This window comes from Psammomys obesus, unplaced genomic scaffold (genome assembly GCF_907164565.1).
Source record: "Psammomys obesus unplaced genomic scaffold, mPsaObe1.curated_primary_1811, whole genome shotgun sequence".
NCBI classification, from domain to species: Eukaryota; Metazoa; Chordata; class Mammalia; order Rodentia; family Muridae; genus Psammomys; species Psammomys obesus.
The window spans coordinates 24,700-49,861 of NW_026596166.1; the positions used below are offsets into that span (position 1 = coordinate 24,700).

Genomic DNA, 25,162 nt, shown 5'->3' on the forward strand with positions numbered 1-25,162 from the left:
AGTTACAACATTTGTAAGCTCCTCCCTGACCTACCAGCCGCTCCCTGACCACACGAAAGCAGTTAGCCATAGCTGGGAAAGGAGGCTCTCTTCTGTGGGGTTGCCTACAAGTTGTACAGGGAAGTCCAAGGATGCAGCTATCATGAATTGTCACCCATGCTGGGGGAAGGAGGGGCTTTTCAGTGAAGTGAGTCATCCACACCCTGTAAGTAACCACCAGTAGACTCATCGGGTCCCCAAGCTAGACTTGAGTGCAGTGATATCATTGGTACCCTGAATGCAGTGAGTAGATGTTTATATCTCTTGAGGAAAAGTCATACAACAGTCTTCACCAGCAATCTCCTCTAGCCATTCTCAGGCAATCCCAGGCAAGATGGAGGGGCCAGTCATGGTGACGTAACATGCTGGGATGAGAAGGGATGTGATCCTGCTTTGATGAAACCTAGACATGCTGAAGCTGGCAGCTGGCTCCTGAAACGGCAGCTCTGGGGGTCTGTGAGGGTCCCATTGGCAGTGGGAGAGAGCCCACATTGGTAGAGGACAGAGTGAGAGGCTAGAGAACACAGGCACTTGGTGGACTTTGGTGGGTCTTTGAGCATGAGACCCTCCAGGTTTCCGGATATGATAGATGTTTTTGAGAGCAGAAGGTTCTAGGACCAGAGTCTGAGGTCTCAGCCATAGCTCTCTGCCCACAATCTATTTGCGTGGATGGAGGGGACATCAAGACACACAACTCACTCTGGGCCTAAAAAGACACAAAAACCACAGAGTCGAGGATTTGCAGTAGCACTCAGGCATGGGCTGGGCCAGCCTGTGTTTAATGCCACTTGGGGGGATTGGGGGCCAGTTCGGAAGGAGGAAGGATGGCTTTGGAAAATGGTGATTATTGTGTGGGATTCACCACTTTTCCCACAAAGAGTGGGCTCTGAGTGTGTTTATCACATATTATGACAGCAAATGGTCTCTCAAAGCTCACGTCAGGGGGCACAGACATGGAGATGGCTTCTAAAACCGTGGCTCCTGCAGCTTCCGTCCCTCTCTCATCGAGGGTCAGCATAGCCTTGTGCACAGCCTGTGGAGAGAGAAGCAGAGAGAAGTTGGAGGTGGTGTGATGGCCACTCCTGGCTGGGGACTCATCCAGGAGGGACTTCACTAGGGGACAGGTCTCCCTCCATGTCCCCCTGCTCCTCCACCCTTTCCATGGTAATCACCTTAGGGCCCTCACTGTCTCTCAATCTTTGCCTGCCTTGGTCCATCCTTTCCATTCTCCCTTCCTGATTCCATCTCTGATGGCCTTGAATGCAGCCCATAGCTGCGCAAGAATGGAAACATCATGTCCTCTGCACAAGCGTCCCCTTCCCAGTGTGTAACTATGAGTATGTTGTGATGAGGGTTCCGAAGATGACCGTCAACGTCCAGACTCTTAAGAACATCCTGCTCATTCTGGACTGCCTTTAGTTTCTCTGAACCAGTGGCCTGGTTGGCTGAGCTCATAATTCCAAACTGGCAGTTCACAAGTAGCTCTAAAATAAGGGATGGTAGATTCCAGGACACTATCTGGGGTCCCCAGAGGCCTAAATCTCTATGTGAATATATATAAACTGAGTCCAACAATGATGAGACTAAAGGATTGGGGTAGCATTTCAGGGAAGGCCTCATAATTCCATCTGCATAAGAAGACACTCCCAGATGACATCTGACCACATCAAGCAAATCCTGAAAGTCCTCAGAAAGAGCTCAGCCTGGACCCTGTCTGCAGCCTTGACACCTGAGCTACCTTGACACCCTACAGACACCTAGGACATCACAACAACACCATGGTCCAGATAATTTCACCTTGTTGAGTGTCAGGGGAGCGTCAATTGTGATTCCAGAGAGGTCGGCCCGATTGCTGAAGACCTGGGTGATGCCCAGTGGACTCAGGACTTTCTTCAAGTTATAGGTCCCATAGATGGACAGTTTGGGGAGGTGCACATTGGCTGTGGTGGGCAGGAAAGAGTCAAAGTTAAAGCAATTACATGGGACTTGTAGGTTCGGCCGAGACCCACCCAGTTGTGAAATTGTTGCTGGCTGGTTCTTACACTGAACATGCTGCTACCCACAGCAGCAGCACCTGAAAGTGTACTCATGCGCTTTCATTTTACCTGGTCCCCACCTAGCATAAGGGAATTTGAAATCAGTGGGAATTCAAAGTTCAAGCTCCTGGAAGCTCCTAAAGAGCCATCTCCTCTGAGAAGCCCTCCAGGCAAATTCAGGGAATTCACTGTGTCCGTTCCTCACTGTGTCCTACTGCTTTTAGCCAATTCCTTCTCTTGGGCCAGGGAATCCCAGGGTAGATAGGTCAATGCAGCAGAATGACATTTCCCTAACCCTCCCGTGGTGAAGGCTAAGCTCTCAGTTTCTACAGGACAAGAAAAGGCTCGATAGGGTCTTACCAAATCTGCGACACATCCTGGTCTCAACCTTGTCTTGTTTCCCACACTTTTATGAGTCTTGGGCCTAAGCAGAGGCCTGCTGGAAGCAGTGTCTGCCCACATCTAACCTCAGGCCTGCTGGAAATTCCATGTGGCTCATGGTTCTTCATCCAAAAGACAGCAGAACCTGATCTCAGAGTGCACGGGCCCTCTGACCTGTGGAACTCGCTGTAGGACTGCTGGGTCCTGGAGACCTGTAAGCCACACTGAGAAGACACACTGGAACAGGGCCTTCTCCAAACTTACCTGGGAACCTCTATTGCTGTTCTTCCTTGCTCAAGGTGTTGCATGAAGCTCTCCTGTAATACCCTATAAACTTCCCACCTGATCTCTACCCTCAGCTGTGGCCAGGGATTTTTTTTTACACTTTATTCACTTTGTATCTCCCATAAGCCCCTCCCTCCGCCCCTCCCGATCCCACCCTCCCTTCTCCTTCTTCATGCATGCCCCTCCCCAAGTCCACTGATAGGGGAGGTCCTCCTCTCCTTCCTTCTGATCTTAGTCTATCAGATCACATCAGTAGTGGCTGCATTGTCATCTTCTGTGGCCTGGTAAGACTGCTCTCTCCTCAGGGGAAGGTGATAAAAGAGCAGGCCAATCAGATTGTGTCGGAGGCAGTCTCTTCCATTACTCTTCCCATTACTATGTAACCCACTTAGACACTAAACTGCCATGGATTACATCTGCGAAGGGGTTCTAGGTTATCTCCATGCCTGGTACTTGGTTGGAGTATGGGTCTCTGGGAAGACCCCTGTGTTCAAATCTTCTGGTTCTGTTGCTCTCCTTGTGGGATTCCTGTCCTCTCCATAACCTACTATTTCCCACTTCTTACATAAGATTCCATGCACTCTGCCCAACAGTTGGCCATAAAGTCTCAGCATCTGCTTTGATAGTCTGAAGGGCAGAGCCTTTCAGAGGCCCTCTGCGGCAGGTTCCTAGATTGTTTCCTGCTTTCTTCTTCTTCTTCTTCTTCTTCTTCTTCTTCTTCTTCTTCTTCTTCTTCTTCTTCTTCTTCTTCTTCTTCTTCTTCTTCTGATGTTCATCCTCTTTGCCTTTCGGGATGGGGATTGAGCATTTTAGTCAGGGTCCTCTCTCTTGATTAGGTTCTTTAGATGTACAGATTTTAGTAGGTTTATCCTATAAGTCTATATGAGTGAGTATATACCATGTGTGTCTTTCTGCTTCTGGGACAGCTCACTCAGGATGATCCTTTCCAGGTCCCACCATTTACCTGCAAATTTCATGATTTCCTTATTTTTCATTGCAGAGTAATACTCCATTGTGTAGATGTACCACAATTTCTGTATCCTTTCTTCAGTTGAGGGGCATCTGGGCTGTTTCCAGCTTCTGGCTATTACAAATAAGGCTGATACAAACATGGTTGAGCAAATGTCCTTACTGTGTACTTGAGCCTCTTTTAGATATATGCCTAGCAGTAGTATGGCTGGATCTTGAGGAAGCGCTATTCCTATTTGAGAAAGCGCCAAACTGATTTCCAGAGTGGTTGTACAAGTTTACATTCCCACCAGCAGTGGAGGAGGGTTCCCCTTTCTCCACAACCTATCCAACATGTATTGTCACTTGAGTTTTTCATCTTGGCCATTGTGATGAGTGTAAGGTGAAATCTCAGGGTTGTTTTGATTTGCATTTCCCTGATGGCTAATGAGGTTGAGCATTTTTTTAAGTGTTTCTCTGCCATTCGATATTCCTCTACAGAGAATTCTCTGTTTAGCTCTATTCCCCATTTTTTAATTGGATTACTTGGTTTGCTGCTTTTCAGCTTCTTTAGTTCTTTATATATACTGGATATTAGCCATCTGTCAGATAACAGGTTAGTGAAGATTCTTTCCCAATCTGTAGGCAGTCGTTTTGTTTTGATGATGGTGTCCTTTGCTTTACAGAAGCTTTTTAGTTTCATGAGGTCCCATTTATTGATTGTTGATCTTAGAGCCTGTGCTGTTGGTGTTCTGTTCAGGAAGTTGTCCCCTGTACCAATGAGTTCTAGGGTACTCCCCACTTTTTTTTTCTAGCCGATTTAATGTATCTGGTTTTATGTTGAGGTCTTTGATCCACTTGGACTTCAGTTTTGTGCAGGGTGATAAGTACGGATCTATTTGCATTTTTCTACATGTAGACATCCAGTTGGACCAGCACCAATTGTTGAAGATGTTTTCTTTTTTCCATTGTATAGTTTTGGCATCTTTGTAAAAATCAGGTGTCCATAAGTGGGTGGGTTTATTTCTGGGTCTTCTGTTCGGTTCCATTGATCCACCATTCTGTTTCTATGCCAGTACCATGCAGTTTTAAATACTGTTGCTCCATAGTACAGCTTAAGATAAGGGATGGTGATACCTCCAGAAGATCTTTTATTGTAGAGGATTGTTTTAGCAATTCTGGGTTTCTTGTTATTCCATACGAAGTTGAGAATTTTTCTTTCCAGGTCTGTAAAGAATTGTGTTGGCAATTTGATGGGAATTGCATTAAATCTGTAGATTGCTTTTGGTAAGATGGCCATTTTTACGATGTTAATCCTGCCAAGCCATAAGCATGGGAGATCTTTCCGTCTTCTCATATCTTCTTCTAATTCTTTCTTCAGAGACTTGAAATTTTTTTATACAAGTCTTTGACTTGTTTGGTTAGGGTTACACCAAGGTACTTTATGTCATTTGTGCCTATTGTGAAGGGTGTTGTTTCCCTAATTTCTTTCTCAGCCCTTTTGTCTTTTGTATACAGGAGTGCTACTGATTTTTTTGAGTTAATTTTGTATCTGGGCACTTTGCTGAAGGTATTTATCAGTTGTAGGAGTTCCCTGGTAGAGTTTTTGGGGTCACTCACGTATACTATCATATCATCTGCAAATAGTGATAATTTGACTTCTTCCTTTCCAATCCATATCCCCTTGATCTCCTTCAACTGTCTTATTGCTCTAGCAAGGACTTCAAGAACCATGCTGAAGAGATATGGAGAGAGTGGGCAGCCTTGTCTTGTCCCTGATTTCAGTGGAATTGCTTTAAGTTTCTCTCCGTTCAGTTTGATGTTGGCTATAGGCTTGCTGTATATTGCCTTTACTATGTTTATATATGTGCCTTGTATCCCTGATCTCTCCAATACTTTAAACATGAATGAATGTTGGATTTTGTCAAATGCTTTTTCAGCATCTAGGGACATTATCATGTGGTTTTTCTTTCAGTTTGTTAATATGGTGGATCACATTGATGGATTTCCATATATTGAACCACACCTGCATACCTGGGATGAAGCCTACTTGGTCATAGTGGATAATATCTTTGATGTGTTCTTGTATTTGGTTTGCAAGTATTTTGTTGAGTATTTTTGCATCAATGTTCATAAGGGAGATTGGCCTGAAATTCTCTTTCTTTGTTGAGTCTTTGTGAGGTTTAGGTACAAGGTGATTGTGGCTTCATAGAATGAGTTTGGTAATGTTTCTTCTGTTTCTATTTTGTGGAGTAGTTTGAAGAGAATTGGAGTTAGCTCTTTTTTGAAGGTCTGGTAGAATTCTGCACTGAAACCATCTGGTCCTGGGCTTTTTTTGGATGGAAGACTTTCGATGATCGCTTCTATTTCCTTGGGGGATGTAGGACTATTTAATTGATTTACCTGTCCTGATTCAGCTTTGGTAAGTCAAATCAATCAAGAAAATTGTCCATTTCATTTAGATTTTCAAATTTTGTGGCATATAGACTTTTGAAGTAAGTCCTAATGATTGTTTGGATTTCCTCAGTGTCTGTAGTTATGTTCCCCTTTTCATTTCTGATTTTGTTGATTTGGGTGGTGTCTCTCTACCTTTTAGTTAGCTTGGCTAAGGGTTTGTCGATCTTGTTGATTTTCTCAAAGAACCAGCTCTTGGTTTCATTGATTCTTTGAATTGTTTTATTTGTTTCTAATTGATTGATTTCAGCCCTGAGTTTGATTATTTCCAGCCGTCTACTCCTTTTTGCTGTGTCTGCTTCTTCTTTTTCTAGGGTTTTTAAGTGAGCCATTAAGTTGCTTGAATGAGCTGTCTCGAATTTCTTCTTGAAGGCACTTAGTGCCATGAACTTTCCTCTTAGCACTGCTTTCAATATGTCCCACAAGTTTGGGTATGTTGTGTCTTCATTTTTATTGAGTTCTAGGAAGACTTTAATTTCTTTCTATATTTCTTCCCTGACCCAGCTGTCATTTAGTAAAGAGTTGTTCAGTTTCCATGTGTGTGTAGGCTTTTGCTATTTCTGTTGTTATTGAGGTTCAGCTTTATTCCATGGTGATCAGACAAGATACAAGGGGTTATTTCAATCTTCTTGTATCTGTTGAGGCTTGCTTTGTGACCAACTATATGGTCTATTTTCCAGAAGGTTCCATGAGGTGCTGAGAAGAAGGTAAATTCTTTTGTGTTTGGTGGAAGGTTCTGTAAATGTCTGTTAGGTCTATTTGATTCATGACCTCTGTTAGAGACATTATTTCTTTGTTTAATTTCTGTTTTGTTGACCTGTCCTTTGTTGAGAGTGAGGTGTTGAAGTCTCCCATTATTAATATGTGGGGATCTATATGTGGTTTAAGTTTTATCAATGTTTCTTTTACAAATGTGGGTGCTCTTGTATTTGGGGCATAGATGTTCAGGATTGTGATGTCTTCCTGGTGGAATTTTCTTTTGATGAGTATGAAGTGTCCTTCCCCATCTCTTTTGATTAATTTTGGTTGAAAGTCTATTTTATCAGATATTAGAATGGTTACTTCTGTTTCCTTCTTGGGTCCGTTTGCTTGGAAAGTCATCTTCCAACCCTTTACCCTCAGGTAATGTCTATCTTTGTGTCTTAGGTGTGTTTCTTGTATGCAACAGATTGCTGGGTTTTGTTTACATATCCATTCTGTTAGTCTGTGACTTTTTATTGGAGAGTTGAGTCCATTGATGTTGAGAGAGATTAATGACCAGTGGCTGTTAAGTCCTTTGATTTTGATTTTGGCTTAAGTTTGTATGCTTGGTTGCTTTTTGTTTTACTGTAGTAAGGTTAATTATTTCCTGTGTTTTCTTGAAAGTAGCTAATTTTCTTGGGTTGTATTTTCCCTTCCAGTGTCTTCTGTAACGCTGGATTTGTTTGTAGGTATTGTTGAAATTTGTTTTTGTTGTTGAATATCTTGTTTTTCCGTCTATGAGGACTGAGAGTTTTGCAGGGTATAGTAGCCTGGGCTGACATCTGTGTTCTCTTAGGGTCTGCATGATATCCATCCAGGCCCTTCTGGCTTTTATAGTCTTTGTTGAAAATTCAGGTGTGATTCTAATAGGTTTGCCATTATATGTTAATTGGCCTTTTTCCCTTGCAGCTTTTAGTATTTTTTCTTTGTTCTGTATACTTACTGTTTTGATTGTTATGTGGCGGGAGGATTTTCTTTTCTGGTCAAATTTGTTCAGTGTTCTGTAGGCCTCTTGTATTCTTATTGGCCTCTCCTTTAACTTGGGGAAATTTTCTTCAATGATTTTGTTGAAAATATTTTCTGAGACTTGGAGAAGGGAATCTTCTCTTTCCTCTATTCCTATTATTCTTAGGTTTTGTCTTTTCATATTGTCTTGGATTTCTTGGATTGTCTGTGTCAGGAATTTTTTGGATTTAACATTTTCTTTGACAGATACATCGATTTCTTCCATTGTATCTTCTACACCTGAGATTCTTTCTTCCATCTCTTGTAGTCTATTGGTTATGCTTACCTCTGTAGTTCCTGCTTTCTTCCCTAAATTCTTCCTCTCCATTATTCTTCCTCCATTTGTGTTTTCTTTAATTTTTCCAATTCTATCTTCAGATCTTGAGTTGTTTTGTCTACTTCCTTCACCTGTCTGATTGTATTTTCCTGTTTTTCTTTTAGTTCCTTCAACTCTGTTTCTTTTAGTGATTTAATTATTTCTTCTCTGAAGGCCGCAAACTGTTTGGCTGCATCTTCCATTATTTCTTCACAGCCACAATCTGCTTGTTTTTAACTTCCTCCATTTCTTTATGGAATGCCATGATATGTTTGGTTTTACCTTTCTCTAATTCTTTACGTACTTTATTTGTTTCCTCTATTATCCTCTTCAACAGCATAGATGTAAGGTCATCTTCTTGATTTTCTATTAAGTTGGGTTGTCCAGGGCTGCTCGCCCCTGGATGGATGGGTTCTGAAGATGCCATATTGCTCTGTCTTTTGTTGGTTGAGCTTTTACACTGGCTTCTACCCATTGGGCTGTTTTAGGTGATGGCTATTAGTTTCTGTGCCTCCAGGAGTCCTGAGGTAGAGAGAATCCCCTTGGCCGGAAGATGATTTTTCCTGAAGGAGGCCTCCTCTGCTTTTTGGGTATGGTCACTGTATGGCCAGTGTTTCTCAGGAATTGCCACTGTTCACCTCAGGTGTATAGACCTGAATAGTAGCGGTGGTCTTTGTTAGTCAGGGAGTCTCTCCTCTCACCCATAGAAGTTCTCAAGACAGCTGCCCTGCTGCTGGGTTTCTTGTTCTGAATTTAGTGAGATGCTGTTGTTACACTGTTTTCCAGGTACAGCCCTCTTGAAGATCCTGCTGATTCCCTAGCTGTGGGGTTTTCTCCCAACAGGGAAACTCAGTCTGGTATCCTGGGGCACACATTTCTGTTTGGGAAGGTGAGAGGAGCACCCAGCAAGTCTCTGGGCCAGAGGCTGAGTGCTCTGCTCTGGGCCTGGAGAATGTGCGCCTAGGTTGAGTTGGCGCCTGGAGGCGCAGCTCTGGTTTGGAGGCTATGCACTCCTCTCTAGGCTGGCAACTGAGGGCTCCTCTCTGGTCTGGAGGCTGGGCGCCTCACTCTAGGCTGGAAGCTGTGTGTCACTGTCTGGGATGGTGGCTACGGGTGCCGCTGTAGTCCAGACACTGTGCCCCCGGGTATGGGATGGCGGCTGAGGGCACTGCTTTGGCCCAGAGGCTCTACACTCTGATCTGGGCTGGCAGTGTGTGTCCCCTTCTGGGCCAGAGGCTGTGCACGCCTCTTTGGGCTGGCAACTAAGGGCTCTGCTCTAGGTCGGAGGCTTGGTGCCTCACTCTGGGCCAGAGGCTGTGTGTCCCTGTCCTGCATGGCAGCTGGGGATGCCGCAGGAGGCTGTGTGCGCTGATCTCGAGCGGTGGGTGCGCCCGCGGTTCCTAGGACCTTTATCATTTATTGACTGGGTTATTGACTGGGTGACCTGAGGTCGGTCCGAATTAATTTCCACACCGTAGGCTTTCCTCTCACCTGGCAATCACGAACGCTGGTGTTTTAGGTCCCTGGGTTCAGTCTCCTGGTCACTGTGCCAACAGTGCTGTCCCGTTCCTCAGACACAGTGTCCTCCTGGCGCCACCATCTTCATTCTCTACCTGTGGCCAGGGTTTGAGACTAGCCTTGGTTCTCAGTTCAGCCACAACATGTGCTAGTACACTGATGTTCCAGCTCCAGGCTCTGGGTTAGAGTATGCTGTATTCTCTGGGGGTGGAAGTCCCTCCAAAGCAGGGTCTGGGCTTTCTCTTCCCTCCTCAGTGCTGTCCCTCCCCAGACACTGCCTGGCACTATCTGAAGGGTTATTTTAGTCCAAGATTGTGCACCTAACTGTGGCCCTGCGACAGAGGCCACCCCTTTGCAAGAGCTTTCTGTTCTTTGGGACACTCAGGGGACAACATCTGTCTGTGAACTCACCTTGTGTACCTGTTTAGCAGGAACTTGCAAATGTGTTCCTTGGTGAGCGTTTGCTCCAGGTGCTGCACCTTGCCCTCATCAGGCAGGATGAAGATGGCAGTGGTGTTGCCCAGGTAATTTAACAGCAGCACCCATCTGGACAGAGTGTCCCAGTGATGCACATCAAACATGCCCAGGCAGTTCATAATGGGCACCTTCACCATGGTGGACTTGTCCACATGGAAGTCAGGTTCCCCAGTGTGCTTTGGCTTGAATGGCTTCTCCCACTTGCCTGCTGAGAGGGCACATGAGAGGAGATCTTAGCCAGTGAGGTGGTGACCCAGCCTCTTGGTTTTTCATGTGCACAGGGGGCCAACTACAAGCCTTTCAGGCTGCCCAGGGACTTTGGTGAGGATAACTCAGGTCTAGAGTAGGACTCAGAATTTCCACATAACAGATGCTGACAGCTACCATCCCTATTGTGCCGGAGAACATTTTACACAATTGTTATATACTCACAGAAAGGTAACTTGGGTTATAAATGGAAATCTTGACAGCGATTTTTCTGGTAGCTTCTTATCAGAGGCAGCATGCTCACTGGTAACTGGGAGTTCAGTTATCACTAAGGACAAACATTTTGAGCACCTCAAATACTTTTCTATCCACGGGTTCAATGCAGATGTTCACCTGCTGTATAAACCACCACCATCTGCCGAGAGCCAAGGTCAGTTAGTGGAAAGTTACTGACAGCTGCAACAAGGTCATGGGTGAGAGATTTATGTTTCCGGAACTTATGAGACATCTGTTCATCAGGCTAGACATTTTGAGATATCTTAGCTGACATTCTTGTAGTATCTCTTTCAGTAAACATTCTTGTGGTATTTTGCTTCATCAGCCACCCTGTTATGTTTTGTAAACTAATTTGCTGACACATTTTCCCTTCCTGCCTTCTCCCTATAAAGTTGTGTGAAATTTTTCAAATAAACGAGAGCTAGATCAGATGATAGACTTGCTCTCATTCTTCGTGTCTCTTGTTTCCATCCTATTCATTTCGCCCCTCCTTAGGAACCCGCTGAACTCGGGCTGGATGGGGCATCTTGGCGCCCAACAAAAACCTGAGGCACGTGGAGCAAATTGAACGTCATTCTTTGTGCCCCCCCTTCATAGGATCTCATGTGTCCACAGGGGAAGTGATTGAAGATCATGCATTGAGATCTCCACAGAGCCGCCCATCTGTGAGTCTGATCCATTGAGGTAAGTCAGAATGATGAATTATGGGACAAGAACTGAGTAAGCATGAGTTATTCTTACAGGGTCCCAAGGAGTCCCTCAAGACACGAGGAGTGAGGGTAAAGAAAAAGGAATCTCACAAGCTAAAGAGTTACTTGAAAAATTAGAGCAGCCAAACAGGCAGAAAAAAAAAAAGTACTTCTAAGGTTATTTCAAATGTTCATAAAGGAGCTCAAACAGATTTGTGTAATTTGAGAGCAGAAAATAATTTAGGAGACAAGCTCTAGATAATGAGTATAAAACAGAGTCAGAAAAAAAAATGCTGCCAACTCTCATAATGCAGACTAGCTTCCTGCGCCCTCTGCCCCAGTGGCTTTCCCTGCTATGTATAGGTGGCACGGGATCACTGCAGGAAGAGATAACTGTTCTCTGAGAGAAATTTTAATGTCTGGTTTTGACTTTTGAAATTATAAATATGCTTTATGATTTCACTCCTAAAGTAGATGCTTTAATATTACAAAAACAGGTTTTAAAAAAATATTTAAATGTTTAAAAAGCAGGTACTGCAGTTGTTTTTTGTCTTTGTCTCTGTGTTTTGTTTTTGTCTGCTGGCTGTCTGTTTTGGTTTTTGGTTTTGGTTTGCTCTCGAGGTCTGGAGAAACTTGGAGATTTTCCAATCTGGTCAAGAAAATCTGGGGGATGCTCCAATTCCTGGGGAAGGGGCCTATAAAGACTCTACTCCTTTTGGGACCAGGCGAGAGGGTCACTGGGATCATATTCTGTGTGAAAAGAGGGCTGCTGGAGCCCGCTCTCCATCTGGAAGCTGTGGAGCAAGCCCATGAGGGGTCCACTCCTTCTGGACTTGTGTCTGGTAGGGGCCAGTCAAGTCCTGGTATCTGGGTATTCTGGTTACTCCAAGGTGACAATGTAGGATTTCTATGTTCCTTAGCTATGTCTCTATGTGTTTATGTGTTTATCTATGGACTTGAACTGATGATATTTTAAAATCTCACTGATGATATTAATATTTTTGGACATGAGACAGTTTAAATCAACACCTCTGAGTTTGGTCCTGGACCATCAGAGTTAAATCATCAGGTATTTTAAAATAATAACCCTTGGATAGTCTAACAAAAAACTTGAAAACAGTTTCTCAACCCTTGGGGGGGGTCAAAAGACCTTGGTATTTATTTTATTAATTTTACAAAGTAAAGCCAAGCCAAGCTGTTTAAGCCAATTAAACAAAAACTGTAGTTTTACAATATATCATGTAAAAAAAAAACCTATAAAATATCTTGTTCTTCATTTAAAAAGGCTGAAGATTCTTCAATGCAAAATGTTTGCTTATGCTCTTTTACAGGATAAAAAAAGACTACATCTCCATGTTAGCCCAGGGCTATGCAGGGTTATATTCAGATCATTGTTAACCATTATATAAAATATATGTCTGGCTGCCAGTACCTAAATAAATGATTTAATGCTGTTTCTTTCTGGCCTATAGATTTGGTATGGCCAGAATAGTTTATTTTTGCTGAGGGCTGCAGGCTACGTTTAGTTTTCTGTTTAATACTAAATCAAACTTTTGTTCTTTAATTTTTTGCTGTTAAGTTTTAATACAACATGATAGGATTAATAAGATTTGCTAGCCCCTTTATAAATTATATTTAATTAAAAGTTTTGCTTTGATTTTAGTTTAAAAAGAGCAGATTTAAAGTTCTGTTAAAGATTATAGTTGAGTACAAGATTGAGTTTTACCTAGTCTCTTTGTTTAGTTTTTTTTTTTTAAGGTTAAATTTAAAATGGATAACCATAAAGTTTGCCTATATAGATCTACCTAAAATTTGGTTCTAAAACATATATTCAAAAAATATGCCAAAATTAGAGATTATAACATCTTGTTTTATAGGATGCAGTTTAGAGCAGATAATAAAGGTAGACAAAGAGCAACTCAAATATACTGCCTCTCAGACTTGCCAGAGATCTGATAAATATGGCATTTTAACATATGTAAGCTTATTATGACAGAGTCCAACCTGTTGAGCCACAAGAATTCAAATTAATTCAGTTTTTATACGTGCAACCTATAGTTTTTCCATTTAAAACAAAAGTTAGCCCAACTGTTGATACTTTAATGGTATTTACTGATGTTTCATTATCTGGTGTTGCTGCCTATGCTTATGAAAGAAACACAATGTATTTTCAAGTGTCTAGCATATCTGCACAAATAGCAGAGTTATCAGCAGTATTGGCTGTGTTTCAAAGTTTTAATAAGCAATCTTTGAACATTTTACAGATAGTGCGAATGTAGCTCAGTCTTTGCCTAGGTTAGAGACTGCAGGTCAAATTCAGACATCTTCTCCTGCTGGAATTTTAGTTTTACAAATTCAAATTTTTTTTCTTTTTTAAAATTTTTTATTAATTACACTTTATTTATTTTGTATCCCCCCATAAGCCCCCCCCTCCTCCCCTCCCGATCCCACCCTCCCTCCCCCTTCTGCATGCATGCCACTCCCCAAGTCCACTGATAGGGGAGGTTCTCCTCTCCTTTCTGATCTTAGTCTATCAGTTCTCATCAAAATTGGCTGCATTGTCCTCTACCATGGCCTGGTAAGGCTGCTCCCCCCTCAGGGGGAGTGATCAAAGAGCAGGCCAATCAGATTATGTCAGAGGCAGTCCTTCTTCCCATTACTATGTACAAAGAGGATGGACATCAGAAGAAAAAGAAAATAGGAAACAACCTCGGAACCTGCTACAGAGGGCCTCTGAAAGCCAGAAGAAAACAGGAAACAACCTTGAAACCTGCCACAGAGGGCCTCTGAAAGCCTCTGCAGTATAGACTGTCAAAGCAGATGCTGAGCCTGATGGCCAACTGGTGGGCAGAGTGAATGGAATTTTATGTAAGAAGTGGGAAATAGTAAGAGCTGGAGGGGATGGGAACTCCACAAGCAGAGCAACAGAACAAGATAATTTGAACACAGGGAACTTCCCAGAGACTCATACAAATTCAAAATTTGATACAAGAAAAAAACTTTCCCTTTTTTATAGGACATTTGAGGGCTCATTTTAATTTGCCAGGACCTCTGTCTGAAGGAAATGCATTGGCAGATAAAGCCACCAAAGTTTATTGCTTACAATTAAAAACAGCCCAGGATGCCCATAACATGCATCATCTTAATAGTCAAACCTTGAGACTTAAATATGGGTTGACTAAGGAACAGGCCCATAATATAGTCAAGGCTTGCAGTACTTGTCCTCAATTTCAGCCTGTTCCTCATTTGGGAGTCAATATTAAAGGACTGGTTCCAAATCAGATTTGGCAAATGGATATTACTCATATTCCTGAATTTGGAAAATTAAAATATGCACATGTTTGCATTGATACCTATTCTGGATTTATTTTTGCCACTCCTCAACCAGGAGAAGCTGCAAAAAATGTTATTGTTCATTGTCTACAGGCTTTTAATGTTCTAGGAGTTCCTAAGCAATTTAAAAACTGACAATGGAACAGGATATACTAGCAAATCTTTTAAAAGATTTTGCCAACAGTTTCAAGTTTCTCATATAACTGGAATACCTTACAATCCTCAAGGACAAGGCACGCTAGCGCATGCGCACTGAATAATTAAGATTTACTTGCAAAAAAACAAAGAAGGGGGAGCCACTCCTCTGGACACCTAAGAATCATCTTAATCATGTTCTTTTCATTCTGAATTTTTAAAAAAATTGGATAAGCATGGTAAATCTTCAGCAGATAGATTTTTGCATACAGAAACAAACAAACAAAACAACAACAACAACAAAAAACTTTTGCTAAAGTAAAGTGGAAGAATCCTTTAACAAATCAATGGCATGGACCTGACCCTCTATTCATATGGGGACGAGGATCTGTCTGTGTTTTTTCACAGGAAAATGATGCAGCTTGATGGCTACTGGAATGCCTGGTGTGACAAGTGGATGAAGAGTTTTCTCCTGACAATAATAATGATGTCAAAGAAGACCTCTCCAGTCAAGATGACTGCTTATGTGTTGCCCTCAAGGAAGAGTGTTGTTTTTACATGGACTATTCTGGGGTTGTGAAAGACTGCATGGGTAAAGTTAGAGAGGGCTTAGAAAGGAGAAAAAGACAGAGAGAACAAGAGGAAAGTTGGTTTCATAATTGGTTTTCAACCTCTCCCTGGCTCACCACTCTCTTCCTTTTAATCTTTGGACCCACAGTAGGCTTCCTTCTCCTCATATCTTTTGGCCCAATGGGCCATTAAAAGACTTACTAGCCTTGTAAAACAGCAAATTGACTCCCTGGTATCTAAATCCATACAAGTTCATTATCACAGACTTGATTTGGCTAACTGAGGCTTATCTGAGCCTGAGGAAGACTGGTAACAGTCTATCACATGGGTCTTGATTGTTTGCATTTGGCTCTCATGAGAACAGAATGAAACTCAGATAAATGCTTGCCTGATGTGGCATGGGCACCACAGGGGTGTAGGATGAGGTACCGTGGGGGAAGGAACCAATTGTCTGCTTCTGAGTTCCCCGAGAAGCAAACCTGATTGCATAGAGGTTGGTGCCTGATCACCCCTAACCACAACCTGCTGGGGATGCCCTCAGGTGTGGATGGAGTCTTCCTGTCCTCCCTAAAAAGACACCCAAAAAGGCCTGCAAAACACCTGGTGAGGATCAGGTCACTATTTCCCCCCTTTGGTTAAATGCCCACTGTCTTCAAAAGATCTCATATTCATAACCTACATGCTAGCCTCTTAAGTTATTTGAGAAAGGGAGGAGATGCCAGGAGCCAAGGCCAGCTAGTGGAAAGTTACCAACAGCTGCAACAAGGTCGTGGGTGAGAGATTTATGTTTCCAGAAGTTATGAAACATCTGTTTGTCAGGCTAGACATTTTGAGATATCTTAGCTGACATTCTTGTAGTATCTCTTTCAGTAAACATTCTTGTGGTATTCTGCATCATAATCAATCACCCTGTTATCTTTTGTAAACTATTTTGCTGACACATTTTCCCTTCCTGCCTTCTCCCTGTATAGTTGTGTAAAAAATTTCAAATAAATGAGAGCTGGATCAATTATAGACTTGCTCTCATTCTTTGTGTCTTTTGTCTCCCCCATTCTTTTAGCTTCTCCTTAGGAACTCATTGAACGCCTGCTGGATTTCTGCTTCCATGTGACATTTTTGGAGAGTCTGCTTTCTCTAGCACTGCTAGTGACTTTCCAGAGGAGTCCCCAGATCCTAGCCCCAAAGCACCAGCCTGCTATGTTAAGGAGCCTCCCACCAGAGAAAGTTCATCTCTGGGGATGAGGAAGATGTCAAGGAAATCATGCAAAGAGACTAGAAAGAAATAATCTCCTGTATCATTGGATTAATGTCCTCATAGTCTCTATAGCTTCTACAGAGCTAACATTGCTGTTCCCTGGAGTTTATTAGGCATTTCCTATGTCCCAGTCACTCCCTACCACTTTCTAGTGGTAAGGCTGCTTCAGCAACCTCTTACTTCAGAGATGCAGTGACACTGTGACCCTCATTCTACAAGTGAGCACCAAGACTTCAGTTGGTTGGCTTGCTTACTTGCACAAAACTAATTTCATGGAACTCAATATCACCTTGCCTTCCAGAGTGAACTCTCCCCTTGGACATAATAGCTTCGCGTGTGCAGCCTTGGGTGATTCACTGTGGTGGTATGAGTGAGAAATGTCCTCCACAGGCACAGACATCGGAACACTTGGGGAGTTGGCGGTGTGCTTGTAAAGTTTATCAGGAAGTACAGCCTGGCTGGAGGAAATACATCACTGTGGGGTGGGCTTCTAGCATTTAAAGCTTTGCCTCTACTGTGATTGGTAGTGGGTCCCATGAGAGGGGATATCCAAAGGCTCCAATTACTGTTTGGGGTTTCCTTTTGTGAGGCTCAAGGGGAGAAAGAGCTGGATTACTAAGGGTGGTTCTCTGTTGTGATTGATGGGTGAGCAGAGAGTGGACTTCATGCTTATGTTTGAAGACATAATCCCTGAGCACCCTGCACCTGTCGCCATGCCTACCATTTGCTGCCGTGACTCCCCACCAAGATGGACCCTTATCCCTCTGCAACCTTAAGTCAAAGTATTCTTTCCTCCTCAAGTTGCCTTTCATCATGGTGTTTTGCTACAGTGACAGAAAAGTAACTAACACATCCACTCACCCTCAAGGAGCCTGTTTCCTTCTGCAGAGAGGGAAGGAAAAGATTGTTGTTGACACTGTTGTACTAGGTGATGGCGACATTCGTGTGGTACTGCTTGCACACATTACCACACTCACCGTCCCGCAGGCAGTAGAGGTCCATGGGACTTACACCTGAATGGCTGCTTACACATACCAGCCCTCCACCAACCCATCTTTAGATGAACAGCTCCTAGCAAAAGGAGAGCGGTGCTCACCTTTTCTGGAGTGAGAGGCTCCACTTTCTCAGCTTCCTGGCTGACAGACTCTTCTCCAGATGCCACATCTTGCCCTTGCCCTTGCCCAGGAGGATGAAGAAAGCCACGGCATCGCCCCTGTAGTCCATCTGCAGCATGGTGCAGCCCAGCTCTCTGTCCACTCCGAAAGCAAAAAACTCCGTCTGGTGAATCATGGGGACAGGCACAGTGCCGCCCTTGCTCAGGAGGAATGGAAAGCTCTTGTTTGTGTTTGCAGCGCTGAAGGGCTGTGTCCAGTTGGCTAGCATGTAGAAAGATGAGAGGGCTTAGGTCAGTGCAAAGGAAGAGGGGGCTTTACATCCCTGCATCCTGCCAGACAAAGACAGGCAGAGCAGGGAGATAAGGACCTCTGGAAACTCGAGTCTCCAAAAACACAACCATGACTAACATTGTGAGGCCCAGACTTAAATCCCCATACCCACTCACGTACACACACACACACACACACACACACACACACACACACACACACTACACATATATAACACATACACACCACACACACACATATAACAGTACATTCCACATACACACCATACCACACCCCATACTATACAAACACCCTATACACCACATCATACCACACCATACACTCCCTCCACACACACACACACACACATGCACACATGAACACAAAGACAGGAACACATGCACCACACACACTCACACCACACCCATATATACATAACAAACACACCCTTTATACCACATATATGTATATACCATATATGTATACACATATACATACCACATATCACACACACACAAATCCACACACAAATATACTCCATATACCACACCCCCACATAACACACATGCACTTGCATACACACAAATACACCACACACCTCTGCTTACACACACTGTCACATATACACAACATACACTATGAACGTACCTCAAAACTTCAACAGCCACAGACTCATTCATCCCCAAAGAATTGCCTTTGTCTGATCTGCTTCCTGAAATACCAAATGAATGACTTATAAAAGCCATCAGTATCTAATCTGACTTGGAGTTGAGGCAAGGCAAATATCAGTTCCCTGGGGACATTTGCCAAGGTAGTGGCAGGCAGAACTCTGAAACACCTCAGGCAGTACTTAACAGTTGAGACGCCACTAACCACAAAGATTAAGAGGACTAACCGAGAGGAGAGGAGGGAGGTCCTGTCAGTTAAATGATAAGAGTAAATCCTTCTACATTACCACCCTTCCCTAGACATGGTCCCAGTCAGCTGTGGTGATGCAAGCAGAGGTCATTCAAGACATATGGCCGAATCTTTATGCCTATGGCGAACTTTGTGACACCCTTACTGGCACTAGTCTCTTCCTTTAGTCTCCAGCTCAGCAGTGACTAGAAGTATTGTAGACTGCATTAGCGCAAACAGCGGGAGAGGAACAGAACTGGGGGAAGGGGTGCCTTCAACGTCTCATTCTCCCCAAAACTGTCACGGTGTGACCTGCATGGGGTCCCCAAAGACCCCCCTCACACAACTGATTGAGGCATCCTCCGGTGCCTAATGCCTTTTCCCTGGCGGTGTGGGAGTGCATTTCAAATGCAGTTACAGACAAGTGTCCTCACTTCTTGGCTGTCTGAAGGGTGGATAACAGATAAGACAACAGAGATATAAAGAAATAGATGTCTAAAGAATCAAGTGTGTACAGGAGGTTTGGAAACTTCCAGAATATCTCAGACACGCAGAGGCCCCACAGATGAGTAAAGCTATAGGCAGCTTGGGAAATACCTGGGCATTTCAGACTTCTTGCTGACAGCTGGCCTTGGGGTGTGCAAACAGAAAATGAAGGGTGAGTAAAAATTAGAGACTGCTTTGCCTCATAGACAAAATTATAGACAATTTAGCCATATAGACAGCAAGTTACGATATGCCTCCAGCGGTCCTCTGCAAAGACTGGGAGATCTTCCAGCCAAAAAGACATCTGCGATTTTTAAGAATTCATTCGGAAGAAGCAGGAAACAATTACCACAATGACCAAAAAGGACAAACCCTCTAGATGGGGGGAATTAATTTACATTATTTACAATGTTGGGCTGAAAACATACAAATGGGCGAGAGAGATGGCTCTGAGGTTAAGAGCACTCACTACTCCTTCAGAGGACCCAGTTCAGCTCCCAAATTATATCCACCTGTAGCTCCAGTTCCAGGGGATCTGATGTTCTTTTCTGGACTCTGTAGGCAACTGCACTGTGTATAAATACTTATCACAAGGTACACACGTGCGTGCACATAACTAAAAATAAATAATAAACTATTTTAAAGAAAACAAACAAAAAATGGAGTATGAAAAGAAACAAGAAAGTATACCCGATCTTTAAGGGGTGAGGAGCGGTTAATGAAAGTGTTGCTACGGAAAACCAGGTATGGCCCAAATTAAGTGTTCTGAACATGCTCCAACAGCTAAAGGATACTCTATTTAAATAAGCATCTACCTGCAATGAGAGAAATGATTTGAAGTCATCATGTATAGTCTAGAGTTGGAAAATCACGGAAATAAAGATGTCACTAGAGAGACTCCACACAGATTAGAACTTACGGAAGATGGTAACCACTGAGCTAGAAAATGTGGTGGTTAAGTCTGTAATATGAGGAACACCGAGAAAGAAGATGGAGGAAAATGAACAACACACCAAACACCTGCGATACACCATCAAGCACAGCAATCCACACTCCATGGGACTCCCAAAAGGAGGCGAGAGGAAGAAAAAAAGAGACTGTGGTTATGGGAAGAAGTAACATTCAGAAGTTCGCAAAACTTGGTTTATAAAAACCTTTTGATACAGTTAGCAAGTTCCATACTTAGACATACCGTAATCAGTCAAAAGGCAAAGAAAAAACTTCCCGAGAAATGTCACAATTCAGGTGGCTTCAATAAGGTTAACAGATGGTTTTCTTACCAGAAAATATAAGGATTGAACAGTGGTTGGATGAAACAAAAACAAATGAGATTTTATCAGTGCTACTGGAACCTCTCAGATTGGAATGAGTTAGTAACATGGATTCATACAAACAAATAATAGACCTTTGCTAAGGAAATTATGCTGTTAAACATGAAAACAATGTAAGTATTTTGGAGGTGGATATGGTGGCACACACTTATAATTCCAGCACTTGGGGGCAGAGGCAGGAGGATTGCCGCAAGTTCAAGGCCAGTTTGATCAAGAATGCAAATTCTTGATTGAAGAGTGAGACCCTCTGTCTAAACACAGAAGAAATCTAAAGCAGGAGGGCATGAGGTTTTTCTGTTATGTTTTCTTCAGGGAAAAGGCATCCTGTAAAGTGATTATGAGGCTGGAGAGATGGCTCAGCTGTTAAGAACACTGATTAACCCTGCAGAGGACCCAAGTTCCATCCCAGCACCTACGTGACAGCTCACAAATGAATATAACTCCAGTTCTGGGGGATCTGACACCCACTTCTGGCTTCTACAGGCATGGCACACATGTGGCCTACATACATAAAGACAAAACACTCATATACATAAATAACTTGATCATAACATAATTAAAACAAAATAAATTGATCATAACAAATCTGTATTGGTGGGCATGCATGTGTAGAAATATATGCAATGATATCAAAGTGGCATGAATAACTACTGAGAAAAATGGTTATAACTGTTGGAATAATGATTGATATTAACACGAATTACATTACAATTACATGTTAATTGGAATCCCCATGTTAACAACTAGGAAAGTAACTGAAGTGATGATGAAAGAAAAAGGAATTGAAAACTAGGAAATTGTCAAGTAGAAAATATTTTGACATACTAGATGGCAATATGGAGACATTGAGGCAGAAAAGCACACAGAATACACAGAAAATATAGTGAAATGACACCTGTATACTATATCAATATGAATATATTCAGCTCTGTAGCTGAAAGTGGAGACCGAGAGAACCAACTTAAAATTGTACTGTCCAGGGATATAGTATTTATAGAGACAATAAGCCCAAGGAAAGGTGGTAAACGCCTTTAGTCATTAGGGAATACAGAGGAAAACCATAATGAGTTTCCACTGCCCAGCACCATGGCTGTCATCACAAAGATAGACTTTAAGAAATACTAGGGATGGTGAAATGGCTCAGTGTATAAAGATGCCACCAGCCAAACCTGGTAACATGAGTTCAATCTCTGGTGATGTAAGAACAGAACCAGTCCTGTATGTTGTTTTGTGAATTAGACACACACACACACAAATAAACTGAAATTTAGAAAAAAAATAGTAGTGAGAATATGAAAAAAACTGGATCCTTGTGGGCATAGCTCCTAACTCTTTAACAGTTGAGAATGGATTATCACATGGAGCAGCAGTCTCTCTCCTGGGTGCCCATTTGAAAGGCTCAAAATTACATCTACACAAAATGCACGCTCACTAAATGTTCACAAGAACCTTCAGAGTAGCCCAAAGTAGCATCAGTCCCAATGTCCATAATCTGACGCACAGATGTACTGACTGTTGCATTGTCCACATAACAGTATTTGTTTCAGCTATAGTGAGTGAGGGCAGGAAGTTAGCTCCTGTGTTTGGATCCATGCACGCAAGGAGCAACATCCTGGCTTTTATTCTCAGCACCAAATAACTAATAAGAACAAAGACTAGAAAATAAAGGGAAAGTGCAGAAAGGAGAAAATGACTGAGTGGGGTGCCAGACAGTACAGGTGAAACTTGAGCACACCTATTGTTTCATTTACTTTATTAGAAATGTCTAAATAGGCAAGTTGCAGAGACATAGAGCCTCCAGGGGGAAGGACAGGAGTGGGGGAAAAGCTCCTTTTCTTGCGGGGGTCCTTCTGAGGAGGAAAGTGTGTTGTGAAGTTACAGAGAGCAGCTGAAATCTGTTTTCAAAGCTGATGCTCATTTTAACTTTAGAATAGTGTCCTTTTAATTCACTGTTCTTGTGAACAGCAAAGGATGAGAGTGGTGGCTCTCAACCTTCCTACTGCTGTGACCCTTAATGCAGTTCCTCATGTTGCGGTGAGTTCCAACGGTAGAATCATTTTGCTGCCACCTCATGGATTTTGCTACCATTACGAATTGTAAGTAAATATTTGATATACAGGGTATCAAATATGCAAACCCAGAGAAAGGGTCATGACCCAGAGGTTGAGAAGCACTGCTCTAGACAGAGATATGTGATAGCCACCAGCTTGTCCATACTTCCAACCCAGCACAGCTTTGGTGAAGATGCCAGTGACCAAAGGCACTGACTTAGACACTTTGAAATGGTCTTATGCTGTGTGCATGAACTTTCATTCTAAATAAACCTGTTTTTCTGTGTTTTCCTGTGTTTGGAGGATGTGTGGGTAAAGGGCTAGATAAATGGGTGGATTGGATTGGGAAATAGAGAAATGGGTGTGTGGATGAAAGCATGGATGAACTGGTGGTTGGGCGAATGGGAGGATGGATGGAGGGGAAAAAAGCACAATAGAAAGGCGGGAGAGGAGGGAGGGGACCACAGCACAGTGGCACATACAGCTCTGAAGACTCGGCTTCAGGCACAGCCCTGTGAGGCTGTGTGTGCTCAGTGATCGGCCAGCCAAGCGGCATCTCCCAGCATAGAGTGGGCACTTAGTCCTTGGCAGATCTTGTACAGGAACACACTTAGGACTGTGGAACAAGAGAGGGCAGAGGTAGAAGCCACATTCAGAGCCATGTAGCTTCAATGCTGGTGCTCACTGGGCTCCAGAGTGATGCCACTTGTTACAATGTCCTTATGTACAGTAAAAGTCTAGACAGATGTGAGGGACAAACCAGCTTGGGCACACTTTCCAAACTTTTGAAACTGTTCTCACCATTGGGATGGCTTTTTAACTGACCAGTCAGGGACCCTTGTGTCACTGCTATGGAGTTTGCTGGGGGAAGTCAGACAGCTGCTGGTGGTAAATTGCAAGTTCTTTTCTCCTAAAGAGTCCCAGAGGATGTTTTGGGAGGCTGCCTGGCTGAGCGCAGCATCAGCCAGACTTCTAGGATAGGCCCTTGGTTCATGCTAACACAGAGATGAACAAGGCCCAGTGTTAACTAATGAATGGCAGCTGGAGAGAAGGAGCAGAAGACAATTAAGGGTGTACAGGTAGCTACTTGCAAAGCTGAGGAGAACTCAGGCACACTCTGAGTTCTCTAGGGCTTGTTTTACACACCTGTTTCCTTGACTACACAACACCAAAAAAATGTAAATCAGGGGTGGGTTGGGGTTGTGTTTCTGTTGGTAGCAAATCCCTGGGTTCAGGCCTCAATGCATCAACAGGGCGTGGCGAACACACCTATAATCCCAGCTTTAAGGAGGTGGAGGCAGGAGAATCAAAAGTTCAAGGTCATCCTCAGCTACATAGCATGATGGAGACCCTCTTAGAATACATAAGACCCTGACTCAAGAAACAAACAAACACTCAAGTAAATAAAGAAGGAAGGAGAGAGGGGAAAAGAGAAATGAAGAAAAGAGAAAGACATCCTCACCTTTAAAGAAGATGTGGTTCACCAGGACCAAGGCTGTCTGAGAGTCAAGGTCTTGGATGACATCTACCACCTTCCCTCTGGTCTCCTCCACATAACTGTTGATCCTGGCCTGAGAAGTGACAGTGTTTGAGAAGTCTTCAGAAAAGACATTTGTTACATAAAGCCTCTTGGCCCTGTCCAGAAAACTGGCCTGAAGCTGCAGCTCCTTCCTCATGAAGACTGCCCATCCACAAGTCCCAGTCTTTGTGACACACATTCAGCGATCGGACCAGTTGCTCGAAGCCCAGGTGGATGGTGAGCTCTGGCATGTGCATGAAGCTAAGGCTCTGGAGGATTTGCCTCTTGGTGGCTGAGTGGGCTCCCAGGGACAGCATGGCCAGGGAAGTAGAGATACTCACAGGAGAAAAAAGGACATTCTGACCTGGCTTTCCTGGACCAGCCTCCATGGAGGCTCGTGTGAGGCTCTCAGATATCTTACCAAGTCACTGCTGTGTATGTTCTGATCCTACAGTGAGCAATAGGGCCTCATGAGGGCGTGGTTGTGTAACTTGGCACAGGGTCACAGGCAAGGTTATATGCTAACTGGGATGCCACTCAGGGTTCCAGCCCAACCTCCAGGCTTTTTGCTGTTTCTTATTCCTCTATTTATGCCTTAAACCATAGGGAAAGTGAAAGCATGTTGCCTTACAAACATGAGGACCAAAATCCTGATTCTTAAAGTCAGAAGTGACTTCCAGCCCTTTGAAGCTGCCTATTTACCTAGCATGTGCTAAGACTTGGGGTTCCATCTCACACAAAAACTGGGGATGGTGGCAAATGCCTGGAACCCAGGCACTACTGGGAGGTAGAAGTAGAAAGATCTGAAACTCAAGGTTATCTTCTGTT

At 43.3% G+C, this 25,162-nt stretch overlaps 1 protein-coding gene across 1 annotated transcript; it reads right to left on the reverse strand.

Moving 5' to 3' along the window:
- Positions 1-855: 855 nt before the first annotated feature.
- Positions 856-24,666, reverse strand: LOC129667733 (serpin A9-like). The gene is given in 6 exon segments (XM_055595429.1): positions 856-1,072; positions 1,837-1,979; positions 17,712-17,719; positions 17,762-18,041; positions 24,278-24,495; positions 24,497-24,666. Coding segments are annotated over 6 exon segments (993 nt in total). The 5' UTR covers positions 24,652-24,666; the 3' UTR covers positions 856-883.
- Positions 24,667-25,162: the final 496 nt, after the last annotated feature.